The sequence below is a fragment of the Meles meles genome, chromosome 4 (genome assembly GCF_922984935.1).
Source record: "Meles meles chromosome 4, mMelMel3.1 paternal haplotype, whole genome shotgun sequence".
Lineage (NCBI taxonomy): Eukaryota > Metazoa > Chordata > Mammalia > Carnivora > Mustelidae > Meles > Meles meles.
The window spans coordinates 53,555,222-53,577,436 of record NC_060069.1 but is presented as its reverse complement, the minus strand read 5'-3'; the positions used below and the strand labels follow the sequence as shown (position 1 = coordinate 53,577,436).

Genomic DNA, 22,215 nt, shown 5'->3' with positions numbered 1-22,215 from the left:
TGTGCTTTCACAAAACCCAAGTATGATTATGAATTTTAACTATTTTAGTTCAGCAGTCCTCCCAAATCAACTTTGCATTTGGTTTCAATCATCCCAGGCCTGCAACAGTAAACAATGTATTGCGAGTACTGGCATATAAAAACCCGAGTTTTTTTTTGCCTTAAGGCAAGAATTTCAAGACTTATTTATCCAATCCCTGAATTATCCAATGGCTCTCCTATGGTCCCGACATTATTTGTCTCTCTTAATTGGTGTATGCCAACAGTTAACCAAAAGGGACTCACCAGATGATGACTATCAGAGCACATGAACAGATGACTTGTTTCCTATCCCAGAATAGGAAAGAAATCTCCACCCATCAAACCTGGTAAGCTCTAAATTTTCAAGGTCGGCTGCCTGTAATACACTCCTGGTATTAATTTGTAAGTCAAAATGCTTCCAGATCCAAAAGCTCAACTGATCACTAGCTTTAAAAACACCACCACAGCAGAATAATGGGTAGCTTACATGATTTAATTGCAAGCCAACACCTCCTGGGATACATGAATTAGGCATGGATGCTTTCTAAAGTTGCTCTAGGCCTAAAGTCAATCAGAGGGCGGGGAAATCTTTCTAATTCTTACTCCACATACTATAATGAGAGAGAGATAGGTCTTTGAGTAGGGGAACTCATTCAGTGAGACCTACACTGATGTCCATAGTTCTCACACCCACTGCTTAGGTGCTGGCCTGTCCTTTCCCCTAGCAAGAGTGCTAAGTGGTACCATGTTCCTTCATGTACATTCTTAAACTACAGAACTGCAACTCCTTCTGGACCACATTCTACAACTATCCGGGGTGCCAAGTCTTACTCTCAAACTAGCTGACAATAAATCTGAAACATAGTTCCAGGTAGTTTTTAGAAACACAAACATGCAGAATTTTACATGAGTTTCTAAGGTATGAGACAGGTATGCATGTGAGACGCCACCCAGAGCAACAAATTAAGGCCTGCAAATATTGCCTATGAATCATATCTGTATTTTTAAGTAGGCTCCATGCCCAACATAAGGCTTGAACTACCCTGAATCAGGAGTTGCATGTTCTACCCAACTGAGCCAGCCAGGCATCCCATCACCATTACTCTTTCATTCATTTGATTATCTAGAGTAGTGGCAGAATGGCATCACCCATAATCTGGATGGAGATATGCCCACATCTAGATCCTGGCATTGGCATTTAATACTTATTTAACTTCAGGTAAGGTACATCTCATGGCTGCTACAGACTAAATGAACTAATATATACGAAGTGTTTTAAAAATTACCTAGGACATACTTAATGATTTTAATAAATTACATGCCTACTGCATTTCCCCTGGAACTGGCCATCCCCCCAAGACAGGTGTGGAAACTAGACTCATGTATTTTAACATCATCCTAACGAAGATAATCACTCAAGTAACTAACTTGAACGTATTTTTGTTACTTAAAGGTATTTTCCAGAACGTATAATTTAACTATTAAAAAAAAAATAAAATAAAAAAAAGCAAAGAGAATACATTTCAGCCCAAGGGTTACTGTACAAGGGACTAAAAACTATTTTAAAAAACCCTCGAAGTAACAAGGTTAAAACAAAATCTTCTAGGTCAACTGAGTTGTATCAGCCTTTTACTCTTTTCATTTGCATTTATTTAAACACAGTTCTCAAAACATTTGAGTGAAATTGGGCTTCCTTTGGTAAGCAAAGGACCTGAAAATAATATTTAAAAAATGAACAGGCAAGTCTTCAGTTCATCCACAACACAGGTGTAGTGTTCCCTTCTCTTTTCCCGAACTCTGAAGCACTCATTTGTTTCCATAGTCTAAAAGCTAGAAGAACAAGAGTACATTTGTGGTGGAATGTATTGTCGCTTGCTGATAACTAGTTGAAATACCATTATCCCCTTGTAACAGCTTTAAGAAATAGCCTTTTAAAGGCATACATTGTGTACCTCTTTTCTTATTCCCTGCTTTATATGATACAGATTACATAAAGGCTGACAAATCCACATTTATATAAGCATTAAGCATTGGCTGTATTGAAAGTTCTTTAGTTCTAATACTAGCAGTACAGGGTTACAGAGCGTAATTTTTAACACTTAGTTGCAGGTATATTAAGTATAATATGTCTCACGGATTGGAGGAAAATGGGTATTTTTGTCTTGAAATTTACTACTGACAACCTAATCTGAACAGTTTTGCTAAGCATTGATGTTAGAAAGAAAAGTAAAAACCAAACTTTATTGTTGCTTTTTACCATTTGGTAGCATTTTACACACAGGCTTCGATCTTCAGAATACCCTGGATTCAGTAGAAAAACCTTTTAAATGAAGTTTTGTACAATAGAAACTTCTCAGCAGTCAAAATTTAGACTGTAAAAAAATACATGCAAAACATACTTTTCTGAAAACACTTAACTTTGAACAAAGCACCGAACTACACAAATGCAGAATGAAAACAGCATTTCAACTCCACCAAAAGTAGTCATCATAAAAGGTGTAAAAGTCACCTAACTTCACTAGGCACTGTTCACTTTTTAAACAGGAGACAATAAAAAATATTGTCCACAAACAATATCCCAACTCTAGGGTAGGCTTCAGAAAGTCTTCAACTTCATGCTTTAATAGCGACCTAGGAAGAAATAATCAGTCTTTCAGTACTGAAGCATATTTATCAAGTATAATTTAATGTTGAGATTTTTTTAGACTATTCCACCATTAGAAAATTCTATATACCAGATTCTCTCCTGAAAAGGGTTATTATACTAGAAATCAAAGAACCAACACTGAATAGAAATAGCTAGGATGTATAACTCCACCCCCAAATAACTAATGTTTTATAGTCACCCAAACGTTTCCAGGCTGTATAAAAATTCCAACCCCTCCTGAAGAAAAAAAAACTACAAATGGTGACCAGAATACAGTATACATTTACTATTTTAATTAGCAGTAAGAATAACATCCCAAGGATTGTTTTAATATAATACCTTGAACCCTACACACAAAAACTGAGGATGGGTGGATGGATTATATATAATACATATAAAAGTACCTAAATTAACCCATTACCGTCGTTTGGTTAACTTCAAACCATACTAATATATAAAATCATTATCAAGTTAAAAACTTACGAGGTGAGTATGATCGAGATCTAGAACGTGATCTGTATCCTCCACGACTATAGTAAGGAGAAGGTGACCGCCTTCTGTAAACAAATGCCAAGACCATCTAAGACTCCACAGATTGAAGAAAGACTGACATAAAGATTGCAATAGTCACAGTATTTCAAAAGTCTGTTTTAGGTAAGAAAACCACTAATCCCAAGAACACCTTCATAAACTAACACCCAAAACAAATTTTACTAGTACTTCAAGGTTTTTAAAGACTGACTTGAATATTTACTTGCTTATTGAGATGCTCATTAAAAGCTAACAAAAATGCAGTAACACAAAAAAATAGCTTAAGGAATAAAGACTAAGAATATTATGGACACTTAATCAGCGACCTTAACTTATACCATAGTCGCATATTAAAGTACAAAAGGGGGCCACTGAGTAATTACCTAGTATAAGCCCAATTTATTCTGACACACAAATGAAGCCATGTATACATACACTATCATTGGTTTCAGTTACAGTATCTGATGGATTTCATGCAATCCAATTTTATGATGCAACTTAAAATAACTACCAAAATACTAGTAACCAAGTGTCTTTGGTGAGCCATTCTGAGCCATTTTACTGTGTACTGTGCAGATTTAAAATCCTCTCCTGCCATACCTGTAAATCTGATCCCTATCTTGAGCAGCTCTCCATCCTCCTCCTCCTCCACCTCCTCCTCTGTGAAGGCAGAAAAGCAACACATATTTTTTTTAAGTTTTAAAGACAATGTATTATTTATGAAGTAAAATTAGAACTCCCACAGAGAAGTGTAAGGCATTTTTTTAAGTAAAGTGATTAAAGCGCTAAGTTTTGTCACCCTTTTTACACACTGGCATAGAGCTCTCTCTGGTGGCTAAAATGAGTAACAGAACAAATTACACTTCCGAAGTAAATGCTCAACTGAATTAAAATAAAACCTGAAAGTTTAATCTTCCCAGCCTCCACAGATTAATCGCTTAAAAGTGGCAATTAACACACAAATGCTCTTTCAAACAAACTTTTTGTTGGGGATAAAATCCTGGACCACAGTGTCAGAAGCAAGCTTTAAGGACTCACTTCCACAGGTAATAGTTGACAATCATCAACTTCTTTAAACACTCGAAACTGTACACAAAAACAGACACTCACACCTCAATAAAGCACCAAAGATAACTGTGTGCCAATACTTATTATCACATGATTTACATTACATTTTCATAAGCAAGACAGGGTCTAAATTACCTGCTGCAGCTAAAATAAAGAATTTTCATTTTATCTTAATAAGTATTTCTCAGTATGATAGTTATTTCCCTACTACTAAGCCTTAAGGAAAAAAGGGATTTTTCTGTAATAAAAAAACCTCTAGCCATCCTGATACCGAATTACTACCCTTCAACAATTATTTCTTTGGACTCTTCCCTATCTCTCCAGTGCATCATACATTAGAGACACCAAAAATGCTTTATAAAGCAATTACTTTAAAAGTGCAGCTCATGGAACTTTTCTTAAAACAAGCAACAAAAAAGTTAAAAGACTTTAGTATGGTTTATGTAATTTTGGTTCCATTGCCATGCTCAAAACCAGGATTTCAGTTGGTTTACAGCTTGATGTTTAAAAAAAAAACAAAAAAAACAAAAACATATTAAACTGACACAGAACCTTAAAATCTAGTTTAAACTCTAGCCCTACATTTCTTAGTATAAAAAATGGTTAGTATAAAAATGACTTTATTAAGCACTAAAACTTAGTGTTTCTAAGGCACTTGCCTTAAATTATGTTGCAAGTGATTCAGAAGAGAGGATACCTACCTTCCATTTTTTGGGAAACATATCTCATAGTATGGTTAACTTACCTGTACGATCTGCTGTAGTAGTCTCGATCATCATAGCCTCGATCATATCCTCTGTCGTAGTAATCCCGACGGCGTGAGCTGCCACTATGAATAGTAATACATCTTCATAAATGTATTTCACCCAATGAAACATATCTTCAGAGTTTCTTCATTAATTACCACATGGCCTTCCTTTCCTATCTTCCCTAGGTACAACTGTTACTGTTTAAAGCTATTCAGACAACAGCAACAGCATGGCTCATTTGGGTCCTGGGAGTGGAATTCTAAGAACATGACTAGGCAACTGTTTGAGGCATCTCTTTACTCTCTTTTGTTGGGCAAAAATAGTATCTACTAATAACTCCCTAATTATTAATTCATAGGCCTTTTCCAACAGAAAAGTTAACTGGAAAAGGATTTTTATTCTTATTATTTAAGACTTCACTAATTGGGATAAACGTTGCTCCCTGTAACAATGTACATAAATACATTCAAAAAAATCTTTTGGTTAAGGGACACACATTCTGCTAACTTGCTTTCAAGCAAAAGTCAGTTGTTAAACCTATATATTTTCCTAGAAGAAGGGAAAAATTAAATATTTGGAAGAAGGTGGTTTCAGGAGTGGGAAAATTTAAATTAAAAAAAAAAAAACTTAAACAGAGATTTTGATCAATACACTGATGAGAATGACAATAAAGGAGAGAGATACCCTATCATAGTTCAATGCAAATGTGTTTTCCACTCTGCTTAACGAAAACAAAAATTGTAAAAATGCAGAGTTTGTTATAAACCTTTTAACTATAATGGTTAAAATTCCATCATGATAAAAATGGTCTAATTAAGAACATTAATTACCAAGCAAAACCAGATATATGGTCTTTCTATAGGATATGCTGGGATGTCATCAGTGTGCAGCACATAATATATGGTTTTCATCGAATATATTCTTTTGACTGGTCTTACCCAGTTAAAAAGAAACCACAAATGAAGAATGATTTGCACTGTGGCAAGACTGGGTGAAATATCAAAGATTCTCCCCTTGTACATGGTAGTTCTTAGAAAAACTACATTCAGCCATCAATCTTTATCTTAAAAAATAAACTTACTAGGTGGGTCTCCCCATGTAAATCCCTGGTGTTGGGGTATGTGGTCTTTTTGTTATAGAGAAATCAACTCTGATCCTACGTCCATCAAGTTCCATTCCATTGGCACGCTCTTTTGCCTTTGAAAGATAATACTGTTATTATATACACTTGTGACAAAGCCACAACTATCCAATATAAATAGGATATAAATATTTTTATAAATATTTACAAATAAGATAGTTTTAACTATAAATATATCCTATTTACGGTACAAAAAAGCAAAAACTCCTTATCCAAGTTCATTAGTACTTGGGACCCAACAATAGGACTATTAAAAAAAAATACAGATACACTTTTACTTACTTCCTTGGCATCATCTACATTTTCAAAATATACGAAGGCAAATCCTCTTGAACGTCTAGACTGCTGGTCATATACAATGGACACATCAGCAATGGGGCCATATTTAGAGAATACTTCTCTTAGATCTCTTTCTGTAGTGTACAAGCTCAATCCAAATACTCCAAGACAGCAGTTGGGATCAGGATTTGCCTAGAAATGGAAAAAATAAATTTTAAATCTTGAAACTATCATAAATCAAAGTAAAAAAAAAAAACAACAAAAACACAACAACAAAAAAAACAACTTATTATCACCCCAAATATCACTAATTATAAAGTAGATTTAAAACCAACAATTAAGGGGCGCCTGGGTGGCTCGTGGGTTAAAGCCTCTGCCTTCAGCTCAGGTCATGATCCCAGGGTCCTGGGATCGAGCCCCACATCGGGCTCTCTGCCTGCCTCTCCACCTACTTGTGATCTCTGTCAAATAAATAAACAAAATCTTAAAAAAAAACCCAAAACAAAAAACCAACAATTAAAATTTAAAATTGGTATTTTTTTAAAAAAAGATTTTATTTGACAGAGACAGAGAGAGGGAACACAAGCAGGGAGGAGCAAGAGAGGGAGAAGCAGGAAGCTCGATGTGGGCGTTGATCCCAGGACCATGGGATCATGACCTGAGCCAAAGGAAGCTGCTTAAGGACTGAGCCACCCAGGTGCCATAAAATTGGTATATTATGGCAATAGCTGCAAGCATTAAAAATGGGCAGAAAAGGGGCACCTAGGTGACTCAGTCAGTTAAGCATCAGACTTGATTCTGACTCAGGTCATGATGTCCAGCTCCTCACTGACCATGGAGCCTGCCCCCAAATCTCTCCCGCTCTAACAGCCTCCACCCCCCCACCAAAGAAAATACTGAAAAGAGGATTTCAACCTCAGAATTAAGTGTGTGTGGAGGGGGAAATAAGGACTCATGAAAAGTGAATACCACAACTGGTATTTTGGTAGGAAGATACTGGAGAGTAATTTGGCCAAGGTATTCACCTCCTAGGAATTTATTCTAGACATAATAATGAGAATAGCATTACCTCTATAAGCCAGAGGGAAAAACCATCTCAGGTAAGATAAGCTTTAATACCCCAAATAAACTTGCTTACAATTAAACGGAAAAACCAAGAAGCATTCTAAATAAAGCTGATCCAGAAAACTTCAGTAACAGTATAGTACACACAGATGGTAATGTACAATGGGGATTTTTTTTGGGGGGATGAGCTGATACACCACTGTCACAGTATCTTGCTTACATGTGATTGATAGCCCAAACGCAGACCATTACATTAATACCTTTTAAAAAGACTTACCTCAAAACACTAAAATGTCTCTAAAGAACTCATGTGCACACTGCTGTCAAATGTATCAGTTCTAATTTCAAAACGAGAGAGACATAATTCTTAAAACAATTTTTTCTTCTTACCCGATTCCCAACATGACGCCTGCGAGTGGACATGGGAGAATGACTGTGGCTATGCCGTCTTCGATAATCTCGACTGTAAGACCTGCTACGGGATCGTCTATGGGAGCGAGACCGAGATCTTGATCTTGTGTAATGCCTTCGAGAACTTCTTCTGGATCTAGACCTGTAAGACAAAGGGTTCGGGGTTATAACTAAATAATTGATTAATACAGCTTTCAATTATTTTAATCATCTAGAGTTAAACCCCAAAAGACAGAACACAATTCAGACATATATTAACATGAGATTGAGATTTTTCTTCTGTCTATAGTCATCTGAACTCTGCTAGGAAGAGCTCCAAACCACTATCAGCTCTCTTCTATTTCTTTAAATAAAGATCAAAATTAATGTACTTAAGACCAGGTAACACACTCAAAAATTTGGTGAACATAAAACATGCAGTACTTCATACTAGCTGGATTTGTGCCCACCTTTTCCCTCAGTGTACCACCCTCTAATTTTTCAGTCTCTCCCATTATGCCCACCACCATTCACTTAAGATAAAATCACCATCACCATAATCTTCTCCAACAGTGTTTTAAAACCAATCAATCGCTCTTAACTATAGAGTGATAGGAGTTGTCATCTAAACCAGACAGGACATGTTGTAAGAGAGAAAAGAGGTGCAGTTAATTATGCCTGACAATAGGCATAAACTGGGGCTGTCCTGGGCATACAAGGACATATAGCCTACTCTTCACCAACATTTAAAAAAAAAAAAAAAAAAAAAAAAAAAAGCGCTGTGTTAAGGTATTATTTGATTTATACACACGTCTATATAATATTAGACTACACCTATTTATTAAGAATTGTAGTTATGAAAGCCAGTGTTCTGCAGTCTATCTGTCATACTTAAACTCATAGCGAATCCTCACAATTCTGAAGAACTAGACTATTACTAAACCGCCTTTTAAAGATAAGGAAGCTAAGGTAGAAAAAGGTTAAGTAATCTGCCCAAGCCAGAAAAAACAGAGGTAAGATTTGAACCCTAATGCCAAAAGCCCAGGCTCTTAACCACTTAGTCTTCTGTCCCAGAACTTATGTAAGTACATTGCTAGTACCAATATTAAATAAGCCAACAAATGATCTAACCCTCTCTATCTACCTAATTTACAAAGCACACACCAATTTCAAAGCTAAGAGTAACAGAAGAAAATCCCAAGACAGTCTTTCTTACCTAGATTCAGATCTGGACCTGGACTTTGATCTGGAACGCCTGGAATCTTCCTTGGAGCGAGACCTTGCTGGGGTATGCCTTGCAGATTTCCCAGATCCATGAGCACTTCCACTTCTGGAAGCAGAACGGGATTCCTACACGTAGATGTCAAAAGTTTAATTTGTATACTTTCTGGGCAACTTTAAAAACAAATAAGCTGCTGTGAGATAAATGGTGAGGGAAAGCACTCCCCTTCCAAGATAAGAAAACATAGGTAAGGGCAGGAACTGAATATACCTGGTATATTTACATTGCTCCAACTGACATAAGCCAATTAACTTGAACTTCCACCTTTTCTGGAGCTGGGAGAAGAGTTAACTGATCCCACACTCTTCAGAAATGGGTGCCAAAGCCAAGCAGTTAAGGGAACTGTCCAAGGACTGTGTTTTGGAACTGTTCCTCCATAAAGACTAGGGTGAGAAAGAATCTTATTAACTATGACACCTATATCTTATACTATATATCAATCAAGCTGCCATCAATTAAAAAAAACCCTATGAAAGTTATAAAACTTTAAAAATGCTTTTTCCCCCATAAGACCTCAACTTCTCAAGTTTTATTTATTTTTGAGTGGGAAAAGAGGCAAGGACAATCTATTTCAAGTCTTAGAAAAAGGCAGATACCTAGTGGAAAGCAAGGACCAGTCTGAAGGACACAAAACCCTATTCCATCTAACCATGGTGGGAGGCCCCTAAGAATCTTAAAGCAACCAGATGGAACCACAGCAGAAAGGCAGTGAACTATGCAGAGAGAAGAGCTGAGAGACAGAGATCTACAGCTTCCTGGGCTAAATGGAGATGAATCAAGGCAAACTGATGGGGATCTAGAAACAAGAAGCCAGGTAAGTTACATAAAGGACCTATTAAAACCAGAACAGATTAAATCAGGGGCTCCTACCAAGGTCCATGAAAGAAGGGAACTCAGAATTGTATGAGAAACCAAAGTCTTGGTACACACTATACAACCATGGCTTTCCCAATCAAAACTAGACTACCCGCTAAGTGGCACAGAAAAGAAATCTCTGAAGAAACCAGCAAAAAGAATGGCAAAACGGTAACTGGCTCATCAGTGAGTCAAAACTTACTATCAACTCATCAGCAAAAAAGACATACATATGAAGTAATGGAACAAAGGAATGTTCTGCCAAGGCACCAAAAACAGCAACAGCGGATTAAGAGAACAAACCCACTCGGTCTGATAGCAAACGTGTATCATCAAGCAAGACCACCTTGTTTTAGGTTCCAGCTTAAGGCAAATTAAAAGGCATCAAGTTAGTTGAGTCTTTCCACCCAAGGTAGAGCAGAACCGGCCAGACCCAAAAGGAAACAACATTACCCTAAAGACCCGAAGTTAAAAGCTACTGGATAAAAGTGCCACTGGAGACCTCCCTGTGTGATACACTTTCAGAATATTCTGGCCATTCTTGGTAGAATAGGATTTTAAATTATAGCTGAAGCCTTTTTAGATTATGTTCTGTAATCTACAGCATAATGGGAGACAATCTGGAAGATCATTTCTATGATGCTCAGGAAAAAAATGTATATGCAATACAGAAGAAACTCAAGTTTTAAGTTTAGAACAGTGAAAAAAAGAATTACTCAGCCAGTAAAATGAGTTCTGGTCTCTAAGCCTGGAAGAACTCTAGAAACTTCCCAGTAAGATTTCAATTATTGTAAAACATGGTGTAAAGGGACATGAAATACGACAGCCTCCTCTCCATCCCATGAGCTGACTGTAAAAGGGTTCAAAGAAAAAAATGACACCCTTATTAGTGAGAACAGCTACCTTTAACAATGAAAGGTTAAAGGATGTACTGCAGCTTTGGGGACCCCAATTAATCTCTTGGCATTCTCTGGCAAATATTCTGCACATTGACATTTAAAAACAATCCACCTCCCTCTCCTTGGACAAAGAAGTTCTCAAAAAACAGGGGCGTGGTTTCCCGCATTTTTACCACAGGCAAAAGCTTACCTAGAAAGAGAAAATAGAAAAAGCCACCCCAAAAGTTAACTGCCTTCATTTATTCCAATGCTAGAAAAGATTACTTCATGGAATCATTACAGCTTATAATGAAAACCAAAGGAAACAATTTACTCTGAAAAGGAGAGCTAAATACGCTCACAATAACAACTCACAACAGAGTTAAAAGATTACCAACAAAGTATTGCAGTTAACAAATCAGTCAGTGTAGGGATGGACTATAAAGGAACAAAGTGTGAAAGTCAGGTGTCTCTTGCTTCATTGAACAGAAAAACCTTTTTCTAACCTGCTTCACCAGTCTCCCCAACGATAAGAGATTGCTTTTTAGCCTAGTAGATAAGGGTGAAAGACACCGTATCTGTGAAATTATAACTTTCCTTTCAGCCTCTAAAACTAACTGGCTATATGCATATAAATTTTGTGAGTAATCACTTCTTAGGCCAAGAATAGAGGAAACACCAGCTAGAATGCAAAGATTTTCCCTTTTACGCTGTTGTTCGGTCAGGCTTAGGCTAACACCTAAACAACACCTCCACCTCTTATCTTGCCGGGGATGTTTCCTCTAAAGAAGCTAAACTCCTTTTTGTAGAGATTTTGGCTATTAGCTAGTTAGGAAATACATTCAAGGAAATTTAGCCTGTCCAGAAGAAATGAGACCTAAAATTATTAGCCAAATCTAAATACAAAGTTAACTTTAAACATTAATCCACCGGCAAATCTATAAAAGCAGCTGGGAAAGCCTCCACACAAAGAAAACTCAAAGTCCACTCTCAGGACTAAAAAATTGTGTGTGTCAATGCCTTAAAACCCTACCAAAAACACTATTCTGGACCTTCAATACCTCAAAGAAAAGAACCATGAACTTAAAGTTAATGTAAGTATCAAAGCCAAGAAATTCCCTGAATTTCTGCTCAGAGTATCAAGTTTTTGTAGATTGAGCTTAATTATAATATTAACAATATACATTAAAAGGAGCATGTCAGAAAAAAATCAAGACTTTCAACAAAATAACCTTCATCTCCCCCTATTCCAAGAATGACACTATCTTAAAAAAAACTTTCTGAAACAGATAAAGGAAGTGGAAATCATCTGGAAAACCATCAAATCTCTAGGTTTCTCCTGTATTATTTTTAGAAACTAGATTCTGAACAGTGGCTCTTAACCAGAGGTATACAGTAAACCGACAAGCATTTAATAATACAAGTCCCTAAACTAGAACTAATTTTAGTAACTCTGGTGTTGGTCTTCTACATTTCTTAGAAGCACCATACATATTTATGATGCCAATTAAGTCTCAGTGATTTACTCAATTTTAGAGTTTTATGCTACCTGCCTATTTTTTTGGCAAAAGCATCTCCTTGGAACCTTGTTTCTCTCGTTTTCATTTCCACCTGCCTCAGAACAAGAGGCCTATCTCCCTTTTACCTCCCCAATAGCCAGGGTAGGGGTGAGAGGAGGCACTGTCAGACTCAAAGATACTGTGGCCAATAGGTGATGGGGGGGAGGGGGGAACCCCTGAAGGATGGGATGGTCCACCAGCATCAGTGTTTAAGCTTCACCACACAGCTATCCAGCTTAGACCATATAATCATATTCCATACTGCTTTACTTCCACTTAAGAGGCTTAACAGGTCTTTCCTCTTTTGGACCCCAAGGACCTTTCAGGTCTCCTGATAGAAGAATCCACGGACTTGATGAGAAATAGAATATCCATTCACATCTCTCTTACCTCAGCTCTCTGCCTAATCTGTAAGTAATTCAGAATGCAAAATTAACATTAACTTAATGTTATTAGTTTATACATGGCAAAAACTTTTACAAACCAGTAACTGGGACAAAGCAAAAGCTGGAAACTACTATAAACGGGAATAATTTTCTTCTTGCAAAACACAGAAATAATTATAAGAAGCACAAATCTCACATTGACAGTTGGCCCTAAAACCCCAGAGAACAGATCCTTATAGAAATGTCATTTAAGCCACTTTTTCCAAGAGCTAGACAATCTAACAACTCTCAGAGAAAGTTTTTTTAGATTGTCTTCATTTCAGGAAGAAGTGATACCTTTGGCTTTCCCAACAGAGGACAACTGTTGGTTAGCTACCACTGGATATTATTCTGACCCGTATACTTGTCCCATCCAACTGAAAGCGACATTACACTGATCATCTGATTCTTTTATTCAACGAAAACAAAACACACAGATGGGGAAATAACAATTTTCAGGTTTTTTTGTTCCCCAGTAAGTACTGGGAGTGGGGAACCAGAATAAAGCTACTTTATAATCTATACTTCTCACATCACTCTAACAGTTAAGTGTTAATAGCAGAAAATGAGAAAGGGGAATAAAGCTGTTTTCTGAACAAAGCACCTACTGCCACTTTGAGTCAGAGATCCTGTTCACTTGTATGACCCACCTCGTTCTAAGGTAAGCTGCTATTTTTTAAAAAACAATAATCCTACTCATTCAGCTGGAAAAGGCATTGAACAGAAATGAATTAAGAATCACTTTGTCAATTTAGAACCTGCATCCTAAAAAGTAGGGCCTAATTGGTCATAGCTTTCCACTATGCCATCTGGGAAAAGAATATTTTCATAAAGGCCAAAGGAGCTAACTATCCTGCTCACTGGTTTGCTTCAATTTTGAGGGTTCCTTTCTGTAACTATCCTGGAGACATTCTTTAGGTAAACTATGACAAACACAGAAAACATTGTATTATACATTTCTCAGTACTGAATGACAGGGGTCAGTGAATTTTAAGAGTCCACGGAGGTGGCACAAACCACCAATTCCAACTCTGGAGGTACTCCCTCATACCCCAGGACCAGCAGAGTTAGATGAAAAAAATCTAGAGGGACAACATGAAGCCAACTGTTACCCATGCTGGAGAGCTCATTCCTGCCTCATATTTGACTATAAAGGGTTATTTTTTTAAATTGCATTTCAATCATTTGACTAAGAAGTTAAAATTAGAATTACCTAATTTAAACGTTTCCCCTGGAAGGCACTTCTTTGCCCTGTATATATTTTCTTCTATTAAACAAATAATGCATGCATGTTTAGCAAAATATACAGGGACACATAAACAGACTAGTAATTACTTAGCGTAGTGCTTTCTGATTCCAGATTACTTCTTATCTTAACTTCATTTTTATTTCTTTTCTTCATTCTTCCGTTTCAAATTCTGACTTCTTTCATCTTCCCCACTTCACACAAATTGCTCAATATTCTACAAGTGGGACTTCTGGTCTGATAATTAGCATGCATTCTTTCTTTTACTTTTTCAAATTTCAGCTTCACTTATTCCTGAGCTTCAAATACTCATTTATAAAACTTGTCAAATGACGACTTCCGCATTTTCCTTCTTCAACATTAACCTTAATAGAAAAAGAACAGGATGAAGATATTTTAAAACTCCAGGATAAAATCCAGTGCCAAAACTGAAACTAAAAAAAAAAAAAAAAAAAAATCCCTTTTTTGGACTTAAAAAAACAAAAAACAAAAACCCTACAATATGCAGCTCAAAAAACGGAAACTAGCTTCTTGTTGGTTCTAAAATACATAAGGTAATCAACCTCAACTGTCTACTTCAAATAGATTTATCATGCTTAAGTTTTATGCGAAGTGCGCAACTGAACATTTGCTGTTCATCTAACATTAAAAAACTTTAATTACATTTCACACTTCTTATTGTATTCATCAAGAGAAAATGTTAAGTGTCAAAAGCACATCTCTAGTCAAAAAGTGACACATTAATACAAAAGTGCAAGAAAGGAAAGCACGGACAATTCATTTGTACAATGATGACAAGGCTCAGGGTTGGAGAGGCTTACGACTTGTGACTTGTCTACATTATAAAGTAAAGAAATGTATTTAATGTCACAGTAAAGAAATGTAGTTAATGTCACACATTTTGTACTGCATATTTAAAGAGCTCTCAGAAGACCATGTCAGGGAAATCAGAAAATTTGGACTTAAGTGCTCAAAACCCACCCCCCAAGAAAGCTGCTCTAGTGACATTTTAGAATTATGAATGGTTCAACTACTAAATTTAGCACTAACATAATAAAAAGACAAAATCAGGCCAACCAACTACTATATCCAAGTAGCTATGAAGGAAAGCAGAACAAACTTGAATCCAACAGTGGTGTTTCCAAAGAATTTTTAAAATTCCCCCTCAATGAACAAAGTATTAAAATCTTCCTCAGTGCAAAGGAGAAATCCTACTTTTTAAGGTGGCAATACTGGGAGAAAATTAAAGCTCACCTCCTGAAATTATTAAAAAACAAAACCAAAAAAACCCGACATCACTTAACAGATCAATAAAGTATAATAGTGTCTGTTGAACACTCTGAACAAAATAGTCCTCACAAAACATCCTCGTTCTCCTTGTTATCCTGTACTTCACCTTATGATCTTCCATTTAATTTGTCAACAATTTCCTCTCTACTAGTTTTATTCTCTTTTGGGGTGACTGGGGTTAAACGGTTCTTAAAAAAAGGAAAAAAAAATAAGTCCTTACAACTCTAACTGGGTATAAAGACAACCATGGCTATCGTGGGAAGTGTTATGATGTCTTTCCTAAGAAAGTACAATTTTCAGTCTAGTTTTTTTTTGGAAAGTCAATTGTTTGTTTATTTAATCCAGGAAAAATTTTAAATAGCTTTTTAAGGGAGTCACAGTAATTGATTTTCTTTTAATATCCATCACTAAAATGTAATGGGAAATGTTTGCTGGCAGCACAAATGTAATCGTGGAATCAGAATGCCCAAGCAGGTTTCCTCTTTACAGCCTCCTAAAGATAACATACAGATACAGGGCTTAGATACAGAAGATACTAGAATGGAGGAGGCCAGAGCTCTAGGTATCAGAACTTATCAATATGGACGCCTTCCTGCCTTTCTTTTATTACCCATTCCCAACCATCTTCCTCCTTTTATATTCGAAGATCAAAACATGTTGCTACATAATGTAAATATCACGTTTATTTCAACTCAACTACTAAGCTCAAGTGGCCACTTTAATAAAACCAGATGACCAACTATTGGGCTAATGTTATTGTCCATTTGGTTAAGAGATCCTATTAGAAATAAGCAAAAAAACTTCTCCCATCATCAACACAATTTCTGTTTAAAAAACAAAAACAAAAACCGATTCTGGGACTACAGCTGGAATTCAAGTAACATTAAAAACATGTACAAACTCCACAGGCCACTGACAAGGTAGTATCTTAAAAACTGAAACAGGGCAAAGAAAAGTCTGTTGATACTGCTAGAAATATAAAGGTTAATGCTCACATCAACGGACTAGTTTTCTGTAGTCAAAGTCTACCGGAAGATTGGGTGGAGAAAGATCTTCAAAAGACTAAGAAAAATGCCTGGGGATGGAGCAGTGCCCCTTTATCTGACTTGCCTCAATCAGTGGTAACACCATCTCATACAGACTCTGAAAAGGGGCCTCACACATGCCTAACTATCAGGCGATCTGTGCTGATCAAAGTAGCAAATGTGAAAATAACCTCCACAACCTACCTAATTCAAAAAGATTTTGGGGAATTTCAAAAGTCCAATTTGCTATAGTGCAACATTGGGGGGGGGGGGCTTGCTTAAAAACAAGACCAAGTGACAACAATACCTAAAATTCGATGTAACCCATACCCCACAAAACTAAATTGGGTAAAAACACTTACAATTTCCTAAACTTCAATCACCATCCCTTTTCAGAAAATAATTACCAATGAAAACAGATCAACATAAGACAGAACGCTAAGGCTCAAAAAATAGAACTGTAGTTTTGTCCTTCTCTTGGGTAAATGTGAACTATGAAAATGTTATTTATCACTTAGTTTTGGGCTTTATTGGAAATAAAGGGGGGGAAGGTAAATGCTATTAACATTAACATCTCTCACCACAATTCCTCTTTAATCTTTTGACAAAACCAGAGTACTTACCTTGTTATCACTTGTAATTTCAGTTTGAAAATGCCACCTTCTAGTTCCAGACAACACCAACATTAACACATTCTTAGTTAAAATCAAGCAAAATATTCTTCAACCTGGTTTCTTCAAGAGACTTGTACCTAACCAAACTCAGTGAAACAATGCAAACTATTTCCTCCCAATGGACATTAATTCAATCCTGTATTAAAGGAATTGGCACAATAGCTGTAATTCTTTAGAAAGAAACAGACTGAGATGTTTCAGTTTTTGAAAATCAGAACCCAGAGTTAAGGGCTAAAAACAATGAATACAGAAAGACAACCCAAGATTAAGCAGAAGAGAAAAACTGCAGAAATCTGAAAAGCAGTTTGATGGGATGGTATCCGGATGCTATTCACCTCCATAAAGAATAAGACTAAAGATAATATATCTATATTGCAAACATTTCTACAAAAACTACAGCCCATATTCTATCAGAAAATTTTCTGTAACTGCTTGCTATTATAGTCCTAACTACAGGACAGAAATTAAAACCATCTGGTTCACACAGTAGTGTTTCCTTAGTTTCTGGATTCTCTAAGTATAGATGCATTTGCAGAATCTTAAACAAATTACAATCAATTAGGAAAGTAGAACATTAAACCGGTGCCGAGACCAAACTTACACAAACATTGCATACTCTAAATATTATGACTGTTGGTGGGCCTTAAAGATTTATTACCCCTCAACAGTACTAAGGACCTCCAAACTTGCTACTTTATCATACTCTTATTCGGTTCAAATTGTGACCGTAGCTAATACTTCTTTTTTGCAAACGTGCTGGTCAACCTTTTCCCAAAAACTGTCAGTAATTTTTGGACAATACTGGAAGATAATTGAATTTGGAGATCAAAAGTATATTTGCACCGGTTTGGCTACATCAAGAAAATCAACTCTAAAGACAAATTTTAATTTAAATCTATCAACTTTCACAGGAAAAAAAAAAACCAAAAAACAAAAATAAAGGTAAAAGGTACTGTGACACTCAAAGTGTTACGTGAACGACAAAAATTCTAGAATATACCCTAAGTGTGCATTTAAAAGGAGATAAGGGGACATACTTAACCGCAGTTCTAAGAGTCAGTAATTCACTCAATCAGGATGATCAAACTGAGAACAATTTACTGCACCACAAACTACCAATCTGTTTAGGAAAAGAACTTCTAAAGTCCAAATAAGGAAAAAATACCTCTAGAACTATCCTAGGGCTGCGGATACCGGAATATCTGGATCCTGGACAGCTAAATTATGTGGGAGATGGGGTAGGTTTACTATGGGTTGGGATTCCAACCAAAACGAGGATATTTGTATTATAAGTGGTTACATTATCAGTACCGATTTGGCTTTTACTAATGATTCACATTAACAGTCTGAAGTGTTTGAATGCCCAGAGTGGACTTACAGTAATTTTTCAGGCTCCAGAGAAGCTATTCCTAACAGGCATGTCCAAGATTATTAGCCCGAATATAACTTTTTCACTGCTTTCAGGCATTTTCAAAAGCAATTTAGCCAATGCCTGCTACCCACACCTAGTCTTTTTTATGACCTTATATCTAAACTGCTCTATTAAGCTTTAGGGTTTTGCCAGACGTTCTTCAGGAAACTCAACATGCTTTTTTAAAGGTCTCTTCTAACCTCTTCAGGCTTCAATACACCAAATGGAAAGCAATCTACATACAAAACAAAATGTCGAAACAACCTGTAAGTATTCCACTACTTCGAAGTTTAGAAACACTTCCAGGATTCAAGACTCGTATGTAGGAAAAAAGTTAATTTCTAACATGCAGGTTGAAATTATTTTTAAGTTTCCTTCCATAAGACATCAGTGAATACCTAATCTATGTAAACAAGATTGTGGAAAAAACAAGGATGTATGTTTCACTAGGAAAAACAAAACAAAACCCACAAACAATTCAAGAATGTCAAATAATTGGGATGATGTCCCTTGAAGTGGTCTCAAGCCAGGAAAATACTTCCAACAATTACTTCCTGCCTTATGTAAAATATGCCGATTTTGGGGCAATTTCTGTCTTCACAAGCACACCATTGGGGGTATAGCTCAGTGTATAGCATTTGACTGCACAAGCACACCATAACAAGTACCTTATTCAGGTATATGCAACTGAAAGCTCTTCTACTCAGAAACCTGCCATTTTGTATTCTCTCAACAGTCCAAAAAGCACTCAGTAATTGTTCCGAAAAGGAAGACTTTATCTTTTGCTTTCTGGTACAAACACCAATGATTCGTTTCAACGGCACAGTCAACTGGCAGATCAGAAATCACATCTTTAATATGTCAGCTCAATCCAAACTTTCCTACCATAAGAAAGCAAGGGCTTAAAAATAATGGTAGGTACAAGCACCCAAGACGGTGTCATCAATTATGTTATGTTTAAGTGTAAAAAGCCAATATTCCTCTGAACAGGTGAAGAAGTCTGGTTATTTCAAGCTAAATCAATGAGATTTGGCTCCACAGTTACACAGTAAGTTCAACAACATTCCAGAAAATAAGAATTTTTTTAAAATGGCCTCCTAATAAAGGGCCCCACATCTGTTTTATAGGAGTCTGCTTGCTAATATATTTGAATAGATTTACCTGACGGCCGCTTCTAAAATCTTAGGATGGCAGTAGGAGAAAGGGAAAACCTAACAGGTCAACTGTAAAAGAACCCTACTCATTCCTTTCAAGCTGAAAGATCGAGTTCTATGATGCTTTTTATTAACCTCCTAAAAAATTCTTCATAACCTCCAAAAGGTGCAGGATTCTGACAAGCTTTGTATTTCTGCATCTTCATTAATACCCACAGGCTTGCAACCAGCTTTGCATCACGCTTTTTAAGCCCGAAACTGTCTTGTTTGTGCAACTTAATTACCGCCCACCGAACTCCGTTATCTGGGAGGGGGAGACTCAGAATATGTGTTACCAACACAAGCTGTAGTTCACAGAATTAGAATGCCTCAAAACAAAGGAAATAACGGCGCCATAAACGGTTGCCCGCCAGTTTCTTCCACAGTCCAGTGGAAAATATCCACTCCATAAAACAAGAAAACCTCTGCGGCCCGGGGGTCTAGTCCACTGGATGCTCTGATAACTACTTTTCTTTTGAAAGCGCTGTCGGTATTTAAGAAAAGCACTCCATTTAGGCCCAACACAAAGCCCGCGCCAACCCCCTCTAACCGCCCAGAACTTGTCTACCTCGGGATTAGTTTCCCCCACCCTAAAAGGCTCCAAGAACACCTCAGATTCCGCCTTCCCGGGGTCTGTAAAACGATCCTTTCTTAAATTAAAAGCCAGACGGGACCCCCCCACCCCCCGCCCCAGAGAAGGCTGCCTTTCTTTCTCCACCCCCACGCGGCCCTGTGAGGCGCGGGCCCGCCTTGACGCGGCTCCTCCGCCATTTTGTGCCTCTGGCAGCGCGCCTGGCTCGCCAGCCCAAGATGGCGGCAGCGAGGCTTCGCAAGAGAGCAACGGCGATATGAGCTACCGCTCCCCTCCCCCAACACCAAGGGGACGCAGCGGCCATTTTTAATCTTCCCCCTCTTCTAACGGAAAAAAACCGCCGTCTCGGGTAGAGGGCCACACAAACCGGCCGGTGTCCTACTTAACGACCAAAACCACTCTCCGCGAAGGCTTTTTTAAGCCAACCCCCCCCATCCTTTTCAGATTCAGACTTCGGAGCCTAAATCGCTCCGTCTCCAGGTCTGAGGCCGACGGGCCTGGGAAAAGATGCAAGCTGGAACCACACAGCCGCCCCCTGCACCACCTCTACGTACCCGCTCGCCGTAGTTCTGCTCGCCGCTGTCGCTCATGACTCCTAGCTGCTGTCGCCGCTCGACGTGCTTCAATCGAAGCTGCCAACCTCTTGCGCCTTCTATATGGAGGCTCCGCCGCAGCCTCTCAGGACGCACACGTTCCCGAGCCGCTGAGTACCGAAGCGCTCCGCACCACCTCCGCACGGGCTCTAAGTCAGCCGGACGTGACGCGGCGCTCCTTAACCTGGCCCCTCCCCCTTTCAGAACGCGCGCTTTCTTGGCCCCGCCCCTCCACTCTCTGCCTTCTCTTTCTAGCAGCGGCGCGTCCGGAAGCGGACGTGACGCAAGGCCCGCAGCTCGCCGGGCCCCACCCACCATCTCTGGATCTCAGTGAGGCGGGAAAGTCAGCGAGCTGCACCGGCCTACCCTTGTGGTTGGTGGTCGCCAAGGAGTGTAGTGATGTCAGCGGCCACACCCGAATCAATTCTGGAACTTTTCAGGAAAACCGTCCTGGCGGTGGGAGGGAAGAGATGCCCTTTTCTCCCATCCGTGATTCCTCTCTTCTGCTTTATTAATTTTTGCTTTCCTGTGCCTTTTTGGTTGGAGAGGGCGGATATCCTATACCGGGTCTCATGCTCCACTTTGCGTTTATTTAACTTCAATTGTGGGTGCTTCCTTCCTGGAAAAAACCATTTGAGCACCTATAAAGTGTCCAAGCACTCTTGTCAGTTCTTGCTGTACTGAAATTAGACGCACTCTAGTCTGAAAAAGTTAGTGGTCTTGTAAGGGAGAACAATTAAACACATGTATAAACTATGATTTTAAGTGCTAGAGGTGTCTACTATAATGATGTCACAGGTGGATGATTAATTCATTTATCACCCAACTTCATACCAACCCATGGTATAAAGTGGGTTCTTGAACAACATGGGTTTGAACTGCTCTGGTTCACTTATACTTACTTTTTGTTTTTTTTTGTTGTTGTTGTTTTGATTTTTGATAAATACAGACCTTATTCTCAGCACTTGTCATTTCCCCACCGATTAAAAAAGAAGTATGGTACCCGGGTGGTGAGGTACTTTGGTACCTGTAAAGGGCCGTTTGATTTTTTAAAAACAGCTTTATTAAAATATAATTTACTTACCATGCAATACTCCCATTTAAAGTGAATAATTCAAATGTTTTTTTGTTGTATTTGCAGAACTGTGTAAGCATCACCACAATTTTAGAATAGTTTCATCACCCCTAAAAAGAAACCTGTCATTGTACATCACCTTCTCCACCCTCCTTCTACAACACTCCCAGCTCTGAGGAATCTGAAATCTACATTGTCTCTATAGTTTTGCTTATTTTGGACATTTC

At 37.9% G+C, this 22,215-nt stretch overlaps 1 protein-coding gene across 1 annotated transcript; it reads right to left on the bottom strand.

Moving 5' to 3' along the window:
- Positions 1-2,242: 2,242 nt before the first annotated feature.
- Positions 2,243-21,082, bottom strand: TRA2B (transformer 2 beta homolog). Its single transcript, XM_046001937.1, has 9 exons — positions 20,875-21,082; positions 9,107-9,240; positions 7,891-8,053; positions 6,439-6,627; positions 6,097-6,212; positions 5,012-5,095; positions 3,799-3,858; positions 3,151-3,224; positions 2,243-2,651 (listed from the first exon to the last, which is right to left on the bottom strand). The coding sequence occupies exons 1-9, from the start codon at positions 20,908-20,910 to the stop codon at positions 2,641-2,643; spliced, it is 867 nt and encodes a 288-aa protein (XP_045857893.1). The 5' UTR covers positions 20,911-21,082; the 3' UTR covers positions 2,243-2,640.
- Positions 21,083-22,215: the final 1,133 nt, after the last annotated feature.